This window comes from Notechis scutatus, chromosome 11 (genome assembly GCF_049901735.1).
Source record: "Notechis scutatus isolate UNSWTSFEM ecotype Mainland chromosome 11, rNotScu1.2, whole genome shotgun sequence".
Taxonomy (NCBI): domain Eukaryota; kingdom Metazoa; phylum Chordata; class Lepidosauria; order Squamata; family Elapidae; genus Notechis; species Notechis scutatus.
Window position 1 is genome coordinate 19020880 of NC_142019.1, and position 10629 is coordinate 19031508.

General features: G+C 45.9%; 1 protein-coding gene across 1 annotated transcript in view; it reads left to right on the plus strand.

Moving 5' to 3' along the window:
* The window catches only part of CORO2B (coronin 2B), a 60732-nt gene extending 54129 nt beyond the window's left edge, over positions 1–6603 (plus strand). The window contains exons 11-13 of the mRNA XM_087972972.1: positions 3462–3552; positions 5860–5999; positions 6254–6603. Coding sequence (XP_087829098.1) covers positions 3462–3552; positions 5860–5999; positions 6254–6391 — 369 coding nt within the window. The 3' untranslated portion in view covers positions 6392–6603. The remainder of the gene's footprint in view (positions 1–3461; positions 3553–5859; positions 6000–6253) is intronic.
* Positions 6604–10629: the final 4026 nt, after the last annotated feature.

The window sequence follows — 10629 nt, forward strand, 5'->3', positions numbered from 1 at the left end:
CCTGTTCCCGGCTTCCGGTGGGCCTCTGGGAGGGTGAAAACATCCTCCCCCGGCCTCTGGAGGCTCTCCGGCAGCCGGAAACAAGCCTGGTTCCGGACTTCCAGAGTTTCCCTGCGGACCCTGCACTTACCTCCATCAACAATGGGCCACATGGAGACTTCTGGGAGGGGAGGGGCCGGCCCAGCCGGTTGAGTGAAATATCGGTTCGGCAAACCAGCTGTAACTTTAACGTCCAGTTCGCCCGAACCGGTGCAAACCGGTAGAATCCCACCTCTGACCACTGTGACGAGAAAGAATGAGTCAAAATTTACTTAACAACTGTCTCCTTTAGCCACAGAAATTATTGCTGTAAGTTGAGGACCACCTGCATCGCTCTGATGTATAAACACCATCCATCTGTATGAAAATGCTTACCATTTTCACAGTGATTGGGTCAAATTTGAGCACAAATTCCATAGAATTCAATGGGGCAATGCTGAAATATAAACCTAAGTTTGCAGTGAAAAAGTGGCCCTTAAAACCTAGGATATTGTGCCACCGTCGCTCTGCCAGGTTTTGTGCTTTATACAGAAACAGAGGAAATATGGCCCAATTACTTTTTATTTAAAAAATATGCAGGCCAGTTCCATCTTTGGATCGTTTTTCTTCCTGCTCCACAAACCCAAATCTCTTCTGTTCCCATCATCTTGGTTTCTACTTCAGAATGTAAATAAAGGCAGTTGTCACTTTCCCCACTGCACATAGAAGAGGCTTTTGGAGGGAGGGAAAGGCGGGAAGCTAATGCCAGTCCTCCTCCTCTTCCTCTTCCTTTTGCTCGTCAGTGTCTTCATTGCAGTCAGTGACTATGCACAAAACTCTTTATGTACCCAAAGCTGAGCCTGATTAAGCAATTAAGAGAACATACCCAAGTAAGGAAACGGCTGTGCATCTTGCATAAAACAGGACAAAATTGGGCCACTCTCAAGTAGAAGGAATCCTTTGAATCTGAAAATAAAAAGTTATATGTAAAACCGATCAGAGTGACTGGGATATTTAATTGGCTGTGGGATTAATAATACTGATAATAGTAATTGAATACTGCCCACAATCGAACAGTACGAGGCCTCCTTTAAGGCAGGGGTCTCCAACCTTGGCAACTTTAAGTCTGCAGGACTGCAACCGGGGGTGGGATTCTACCGGTTCGCACCTATTTGCTAGAACCGGTTGTTAACATTCCAAGCAGTTCGGAGAACCGGTTGTTAGAAGAAATTACTGGTCTAATCCTGTAAGGAAGGCAGGAAGGAAACATTCTGGTGTTGCTTACAGAAACTGCCTCTCCGTTGACCCTTCTTACATTCTTGGCCGGACTAGACTTCCTGTCTCAGGAACTTCTCTGGAGTTTTTTTCTTCTCCTTTGCTGGTACTTTGCTTGTGTGGAGGGACCATTCAAAGTTACAATGGCACTGAAAAAAGTGACTTATGACCCTTTTGTCACACTTACGACTGTTGCAGCATCCCCACAGTCATGAGAGGCTAGGCGAAGAGATGCGTTCCTTGATGTGAGTGATATTGAGTTGGCCACGCCCAGCCAATCACATGACCACCAAGCCACACCCACCCAGTCACATGACCACCAAGCCACGCCCAACACTTAAGCCATGCCCTCAGAACCGGTTGTTAAAAAATTGAATCCCACCCCTGACTGCAACTCCCTGAGCTGGCTGGGGAATTCTGGGAGTTGCAGTCCTGCAGGCTTAAAGTTGCCAAGGTTGGAGACCCCTGCCCTAAAGGTACTCCTGCTCTTGGGAGGAACACGGGGTCTGCTTGAAAGCTAATGTCCTTGAAGATTGCTTGATTACCTCTCTGGGGTGTCCTTCCTCTAGTACAGGAGCATCAAACTCGATTTCATGGAGGGTTGGCGTGGCCAGCTCAATGTCACTCACCGAGTCTCCACTTTCAGCCACAATGGCCTCCTGCAGCCCACTGCCGGCAAAAAAGGGTTCCCCGGGCTACATTTTCATTGGCAGAGGGCTGCAGGAGGCCATTGCGGCTGAACGTGGGAAAGTGGCCCTCCCAAGCTCCGCTTTCATTGACAGAAGCACCGCAGGCTGGTCCTTCACTGTTTGCAGTTCTGTGGGCCAGATCTAAGCGCCCCGTGGACTGGATCCTGCTCTAGCATCTGCACTTGAGTTAAGGAAACCCTCGGGAGTCCCAGCTGTTTGTGTATCAGAAAGGACCTAGGGTCGTGATGGGGAACATATGGCACACAGAGCCATTTGTGCGGGCACACGAACCCCAGCAAAAAGTTAACCTGCACTGCGCATGCACACGCCTCTCCCAGCTGGTTTTCAGCTCGTTTGAAGCTGTTCTTGCCCTCCTGGAAGCCTCTGCAGCCTCCGTAGGCCGAAAAATGGGTCTTCCGGAAGGGCCGAAACAGGCCTGTTTTCAGCCTCCTGACTCTCAAACCTCCAGGAGGGTGGAAATGGTCTCCCTTGGGCTCCAGAGGCTGAAAACGGCCACTTCTGCTATTTCCGGAAAGTCCGTTTTTTTGCCTCCTGAGGCTACGGAGGCTTCCCTGGAGCCTCCAGGAGGGTGAAAACAGCCTCAAACGGGCCAAAAGTCAGCTGGGAGGTGCGTGCATGTGCAGTGCAGGTAACTGGGTGAGTGTTGTGCGTGCATGTGCAGGGGGCAGGACGCATTGCATTGTGGGTGCCAGCGCACGCCCTTTCGACACACCACAACAAAAGCGTTCGCCTAGGGAGTTAGGCTTGCCCAGGAGAAAAGCAACTGACTCCAAGACTGAAAATGCCCACCCAGTCACTGGATTTAATCTTTCTAATGATAGCCAACTTGCTATGCTTGAGAATACCTGAATGCACACTTCTTCCCGAATGTCTGTCTGGAAAAAACAAACAAAACTATCTACTACAATGAAATGGCTCTAGCTTGCTCCTCTTGGAAAGGGATTGCCACGTAGGAGAAATGGCCAGTGTCAGGATCCTGGCAGTTACCCCCGTTTAAATCATGAGTCTTGAGCCAAACTTCCAGAACTTCAGTTTATTGGGAGTTAACATGTCCGGCACTGCCTGGGTGTAACTGACTCTGAGACACATCATTCATTGTCACCCTTGACCCTGGTTTTCCCCCACCCTCTGGGTATATCATAATTCATATTCTCCAATGGGACACCTCCATAGCCAAGAGTCATCAATCATGTTCTCCAGTTAGAATTTTGCATGGTAAAAACTTCAGTCACCTAGTTACTATCTTTGAAAACATTTATGGAATGCAAGCTGCCCACTGCTTCCCCCTCCTTTTCTGTTGGCAACTCTAAAAAGACCAGAGAAATATTTTATGAGTTTGACAGTCAGTCCTTTTGGGTTTATGAATCTTCACTGCAAATCTCTTTTGGGGGTTTAACCCGGTAAATGGGAACCAGCTCAGGGTTTCAGACAAGTTTGTTTCTCTTCTTTCTGATTTAGTCTGAAACATACCAGGAAGATATCTACCCAATGACTCCGGGTCCAGAACCTGCCCTCACTCCAGACGAATGGCTGAGTGGAATGAATAGGGGTGAGCATGTTGGCACCTCCAGTTGATCTCCTGGCCTTCGCCTATCATGTATAGCCTGAGCTGACCCATCTTGTTTGGAAAGATTCTAGGGTCAACTGCATTTAAAAAAAATAGTTCCAGATTGGTCAAAAGTTTGACATCAAGGAAAGAATTTAAAAAATGTTGAGTTCCCTATATAAGACTTTTAATATAGTGTGTCAATACCTGTTCAAGAGAAGAGTTAAAGCAGGGCCCCCCAAACTTGGCAACTTTAAGACTTGTGGGCTTCAACTCCCAGAATTCCTCAGCCAGCTAGTGATAGAGGGAGTTGAAGTTGCCAGAACTTTGGGCGAGAGTGACCATGTCATACTGGAATTCAATATAATGCAAACACATGCAATAGAACATAATCCAGCCAGTGTCTTAAACTTTTAAAAAGTTGATTTTAACAAACTCAGAGTGAGCCTAAGAAAAATTACATGGATGAAAATCCTAAAGGTGAAAACAACTCAAGAAGCATGAGAAACTCTGAAAAATATGATCATAAAAGCCCAGACCAACACAATATCACTGAAAAAGAAAAACAAGACATCCATGTAGAAACCAGCATGCACAAAGATCTCTCTGATAAACTGAAAGACAAAAAGGACAAGTACAATACAAAAAATGGAAAGAGGTACACATAACTAAGGCAAAGTATTGTACAGAGAGCCCAAATCTGCAAAGATGAAGTCAGGCAAGCAAAGGCTCGGAATGAACAAAGAATCGCAGTCAAAAGTAATCGGGAAATCGGCATGGAAAGGAATCTTTCCACGCCGATTTTGTTTGCCACCCAATCTTTGAATTGTGACCCAATTCAAAAATCGGGTGGATTTTTCACCTGATTTGGGCGCGATCAGGAGCGTTCACGACCCGAGGCTCCACTGTATAGCTCAGTCTACCAAAAACCTAATTGTAAAAGACAGACTAGATATAAAAATTAAAATAAGCAAGAAAATGGTTGCAGGCACCTGTCTGATCTTGACGAATATAAATCACCCGGACCTGATAGATTATATCCCAGAGTTCTGAAGGAGCTGGCAGATGTTAGCCCAGAACCATTGTACCATTGTATCTTTCAAAAATCCTAGAGCACCAGGGAAGTCCATGAGGATTGGAAAAAGGGCTGATGGGTTTCCCATCTTCAAGAAAGGGGGGGGGGGAAACAGACCCAGGAAACTACAGACCAATCAGTCTAACATCAATACCCAAGAAGGTACTGGAAAAGATAACCAAAAAAACAGGCCTGCGAACATCTAGAAACAAAGGAAGTTATAAAAGCCAGCACAGGCTTGTTAAAATTAAATCATGCCAAACCAATCTTATTTTATTCTTTGAAAAAGTGACCAGCAAAATGTTTTGGACATAGTATATTTAGACTTCAGCAAGGCATTTTGACAAAGTAGACCACCAGTTTGCTTCTTGGTAAACTAGAAAAAGAAGGCCTTGAAAGTCCCTTCCAGCCCTGTGATTCGATCTTTCTTGTGTTTCTTTCACCTCTGCCAAGATTCATACCTTCCTCTGATCTACCTTGATGATTACTGTAGTCTTCGTTGTCCCTTTTGAAGGGGAGGGGGGGCGATTTCAAATCTTGCTTTTCTTCAACACTCAATAATTTTTAAAAAGAAATATAATTTTTAAGATATTTTTATCATACCCTATTTTAATAAATAACTCATTGGTGAACAGACCTAAACTCTTGTTTTCCCCACAACAATCCTACGTCCCCAAATCACCCATTTATAAAGGGAGCTGCTAGTCAGGTGGAGGACCACATCAACCCTTTGAATTATTTTCCACAGACAATATTTTATGCCAATCGACTCTGCCATCTTCCCCAGCACAAGGAAAATCTGTTAGTCTGGATCTCCAGAGAACATTGCCTAGAAATCTCAATTTGGAGGCGCAGGGTAGGCGTCAAACTACTCATCCTTCTGGGTAACTGAGAATGGCTGCATCGCCAGGCAGCGATTACCCTCAAAACTAGGAGCAGCTAAGGAGAACATGTTTGATTAGATAATAGAGCATCCATGTCAGCTTCAAAGTTATGGGGAATGGTGGAGTAGTTGCCAGAGAATTGGATCTACAGGTTGATGGATCCAGGAGGCATGCGTTCATAAAATAATCAAATTTGAAAACAGAGGTCCCCACCCGCCTCTATCAGTTTTATGGGGTGCTGTTGCTGGCAAAAATGCTAGCCATGAGATTGGTGGCTCTGGTAGCTTTTTGTTTTTTTAATTTTTTCTATTGATGCCCATCCTGAGATGTGGGTTTTATGTTGCCTTTCAGACCCCATATTGATGTCTTTAAAAGAAGGCTATAAGAAAGAATCCAAAATAGTTTTCAAACCACCAATAAAAGAGAAGAAAAATGTTGTTGTCAATGGGATAGATCTCTTGGAAAATGTGCCACCCAGAACAGAGAATGAGGTAAGAAATAGCAGCTGCGTTCTTTCCAACCTGGAAAAAGAAATGATTGCCAACTTCTCCATCCCATAATTCTGGGGAGGTCTACCAAACCATGCTGGGACTGCCGAATATGCCTCTCAGGTTCTCCCGGAAAAGGTGACCCAGGGGTCCAAAGGGGGCCAGTCTCAGATCCTGCAGCCCATTTGCTGCCATTGTTCCAATCTATTCAGCCTCACACTCTGTTGATCCTTTTCTGTTTCTTGTCTTCCACGAAGCTCCTCCGAATGTTCTTCCGGCAACAAGACGAGATCCGCCGACTGAAGGTTGAGCTTTCGCAGAAAGACATCAAAATCCGACAGCTACAGTTGGAATTGAAAAACTTGCGCAATAGCCCTCAAAACAATGGACTCTGAAGGGAATTTTTTTTTCTAAAGAAACTCTTTGTTTATACCCACTCTTTAATTTTACTGTCTCAGCACATGATATGAGCCAGAGACCCTGTGCCAGCACATGGGTGCACCTGCTAACTGGAAGCCTCTTCTTCTGTGGTCGTTGCCTAGCACTAAAAAGTTATTTGTATGATTTAACTTGAGAACTACTGCATGAAAAGAACAAGGGAGGTGTATATTCCAAATTTCTCTTGAAGTAAGTAGAAGCGAAATGCTCTTTGTCATTCTTGCAAAATTACGGAATCGTTTTTCATCTCTGATTAGTCCAGGGATGAGAAAAGCAAAACACTGTAAGCCCAGACAAAAGCAACTGAATTCATTGTTACTTACCTTTCTTTTCACGAGATAAAGGGTGGATGTCCATAAACAGCAAGTGTGCAGTTGGAACGCAAACACACTACCCTGAAAAGAAATCTGGAAGGAAAACGGCTTCCCTTCTCTTGGGAACCGTCCGGGGGTGGGTGCCTTGTGACCTGAGCGTTCCTTGAACCCTGCAGCCGGTTTGGGCTTTGGTGTTATTGAACACTCTCCAGGGCTCACCCTGCCTGCCTGGCACCTGCTTTGCTTGGGCATCACTTTTGGGCTGGTAGCTACAATTTATTCTGTTGAAATATACCCAATGGGCACCGGGTAATGAATACATGCAGGTCGCATCTCTAATTGGTCTCTTCAGGAGTGGTTGTGAATGTACCCATGTACACACACATAACACACACACACACACACACACACACACACACACACACAGAGTTACAAGAGTCCTGAAGATAAACTTGACAAAAGGAGACAGATGCTGTTAAGTGACAAGTAGGTGAAGGTTTTGAGGGAATACAATCCAAAATGCAAATCCAACACAAACAGGCCTACCAAATCATCCTCTTGATCAAGAAAGGCCCAACGGGTTTTTTTTTCAAGTGGGGAGCACTTAATCCAGCAAGAATTAAGCACTTTTAATGAACTACCCATTAGCAGCTTATGAGTTAGGGGAATATTTCATTCGTTTTGGTAGAAGCAGTGGACAGTACAGACCTGCATTTCCAGCTGCATATCTATCCTGAAGAGTGCCAGTCCTACACGTTAAATTTGACTCTCCTGTCCTGACAGCTTTCACACAGATTCATAGCTCAGGTTCTTCAGCAGCTAATGGAGCAGTTGGCAAAGGGCCGATTTGTGGCAGGGAAAGGGGGTGGTAATCCTTGTTGAAGCCTATCCAGGAAGATGGATTGCCATTTGCTTCTCCCCTGCCCCAATGCAGACCTGCTTATTGAGCGAATGATCGGATTATGAGGTGTGATGCCCTGATCGCTTTCATGGCACTTCACAGAACTGCAGGCCCATTCTAATTATTTAGACTAAATTTAAAAGAAAAAAACACCGATTCCCATCTTTTTAGGACTGGGAATTGGCAAGCTACCTGTACAACAAAGTGCCAACCTTTAGCCTCAGACAGGTGCCATTCATGGAGGTTGGGGAGGGGGGTGCAGATTTCAGAATCAATATAGTGGTCAGGATGCATTAGGAAGGCTTTGCATCATGGCCCTCTTGACTTCACTTCCAAGAAAAACTCTGGAGCTGAACATTTTGCCTGCTGCCAAAGGCAGTCACTGGAAAACCCTCCCCCATAAAAGGGGGGGGGAACGTTCAACCCAAGGCATCAGGCTAGAAACCAGGTGTCTTGAGTTCTAGTCCTATCTTGGGCATGAAAGACACCTGGGTGGCTTAGGGCCAGTCTCTCTCTCCCAGCTCAATCCACTTCATTAGAGTTGTTAATGGGGAAAAGAGGAGGACGGAGGAGTGTTTGGTATATTTGTTGCCTTGTTATTTATAAAAATAATCTCAGGATCAAATCTGAAAAACAAAGAAGATATGAAAGAGCCCCAGTAGGCAGCCATCCTGCAGAAGGGCTGGAGGGGGAGGCAGGTAGGTAGGACTCCTCCATCATAGCCATTTGGGGAGATCACCCACATTTTAGATTTCTGCATTATGGCAACTGCTGTTCCCACCACGATGGCTGAGCCCATTCTGTCTCTGCCTTCGCGCCATGCATGCAGCATAACAAATGCCTTTCTCACTCACGGCTGGTTGGTTAGGATTTCTTGAGTCTCCCACTCTAGGAACTCTTAATCCCAAAGGAGTTGTTATCTTCAAGGGCTGGCCCTACACATTTTGCCGCCTGAGATGGGAGACATTTCGCGCAGATGCTGGGCGATGTGGCAGCTCAACCTGATGGCACTGCTCCTGGCTGCCTTATCTGGGCGGCAAAAATTCAGGTGGCACAAGATGGCAGCCACTAGTTTGGGGTTTTGTATCCCTGAGGTGCCATCTAGTCTCTCCCAGAATTTTGCTGACCAGATCTGCTAGCCCTTCTTTGGGGCAAAGAACAGGCTCCGTCCTCCCAAGAGTATTCTGCGTTAACTAGCTTCCTTCATCCCTATTACTAGGACTGGCCACATACACTTGCAAGGAAAATACAGTTGGAAGGTAAATTTTGCAAGGGGGTCGGGCAGAAGTGCCTGCCAAGCGAATAAGTACAGTACAGAGTTCAGCTTGGAGTCACCCAGATATGTTGAGTACCCAGAATTTCCAGCCTGTATGGCCCAGCCAATGCATCCTGAAGACATTCAGCTGGAGAATGGCTTAATATTTAATTCCCTACTTTGCTCTCCAAAATAGAAGAGAGGATGGCTGGCTGCCTTTACAGAAAGGTAGTGTTGTGACTGTAATTTAACTTTTGCTGCCAGCTCCTCTAAGCATGACTCTTCTCTCCTTCCAGAGCCACACCCTTTTCTCATAAATAAGAAAGTGGTAGTTCTGTCTGTGGAATCCCGATCAAATTACAATGGCAACTGAGTTTCAATGCCCATTGAAGAAGTCAAGCGCCTGAAATGTTGTGTACAGTATTCTAGAATAATCTCGTGTTCCTGAATGTGACTTTTTGTATTGGGGAGTGTGTAAGTGAACACATTTACACACTACCTCGAGAAGCCTGCACTGGGCCCACTCACACTTGCTGCTGTCATCCATCCCACAAGCAGCAGAACGCAGCCAGGACACCTGCCTGCTAAAAGGGTTAGGAGAGGTGTTGTAAATGCAACTTTGTTAAATCAAAGTTGTTGCCCCTGGACCAGCCATCACCCTTAGCCACATTAGCGATCATCCTGGCTTCAATCCAGTTTTCGCTGGCTTGGACCTAGCTAAGTGGTTGGCCGATTCAAAAGATTTCAGGGGACGCGTTCCAAGTATCGAAGCCATATACTATTTCTGCTCACCCTCAGCTATGGTTTGGGAACCATCCCATTCAGATGTTCTGGGGAATGTAGTGACAAGCTTTTACTACACAGAAGAGTGGATCTTAACAGGGTCCGTTTTGTCCATAAAGGGCCGGAAAAAGCTGACCTTTCAACTTCTCAGGGCTTCTGGTTTCACATTTCCCACGCCAGTTGATGTGGACAATCACTTTCCTTGAAACTTAGAGCCAGGTTGCCAGATTCCACACTGTGCACCAAAGAGTCTACCTTTGACCACACTGTTAATTCACAAGGACAGCCAGGCAAGTGGGCTCCTTCCCTTCTCTTCTGCCATCCATGTTCACATTGTATTCTGTGCCTAACACGGATTTCCCACTGCGCCACTCCAGTGTTCCCATCCGCTTATTTATGCTGCCCCGCAGTAGCCACAAAATAAAGCCGCCCAAATAGCAAACCAGTCCGTTGTGATGTCTCCTTGCCTTCTGGGTGGAATGAGGATATATATGCCTTCAAAAAGGGGGGGGGGGGGCAGGCAAAGTGTCTCATGGTATGAAGTCTGAAACAATGGCCAGGATTTTATAGAAAGCAGCCATCGACTTGCCTTCATGACAGAGCTTGGAGGAGAGTAAACGCTGGGCCCGTTTAGCATCTTTGACTTTTTCCCACCTACTTTGTGAGTAGGTAAACCAAGATGGTTTCCTTGAGGGGAAAGAAGACTCCGCGGAGGGAAATTCCCAGCTAGAAGAGGATCTTCTTCCCATGGGATCGAATGGAAGTGGAAAACCAACTAGGCTACAGAGGTCGGAAAACTTCTCATTAACCTGACATAAAAAAGCAGATCTACCAGATACCTCGTAAGAGGTTATGCAAATCTGCTTTCTCCAGAGAACTCTGGGTTGTTCCCTTTTCCTCCCCTGGAATGGCCAGGTCACTGTGGCCCACAGGAGAAAGAGA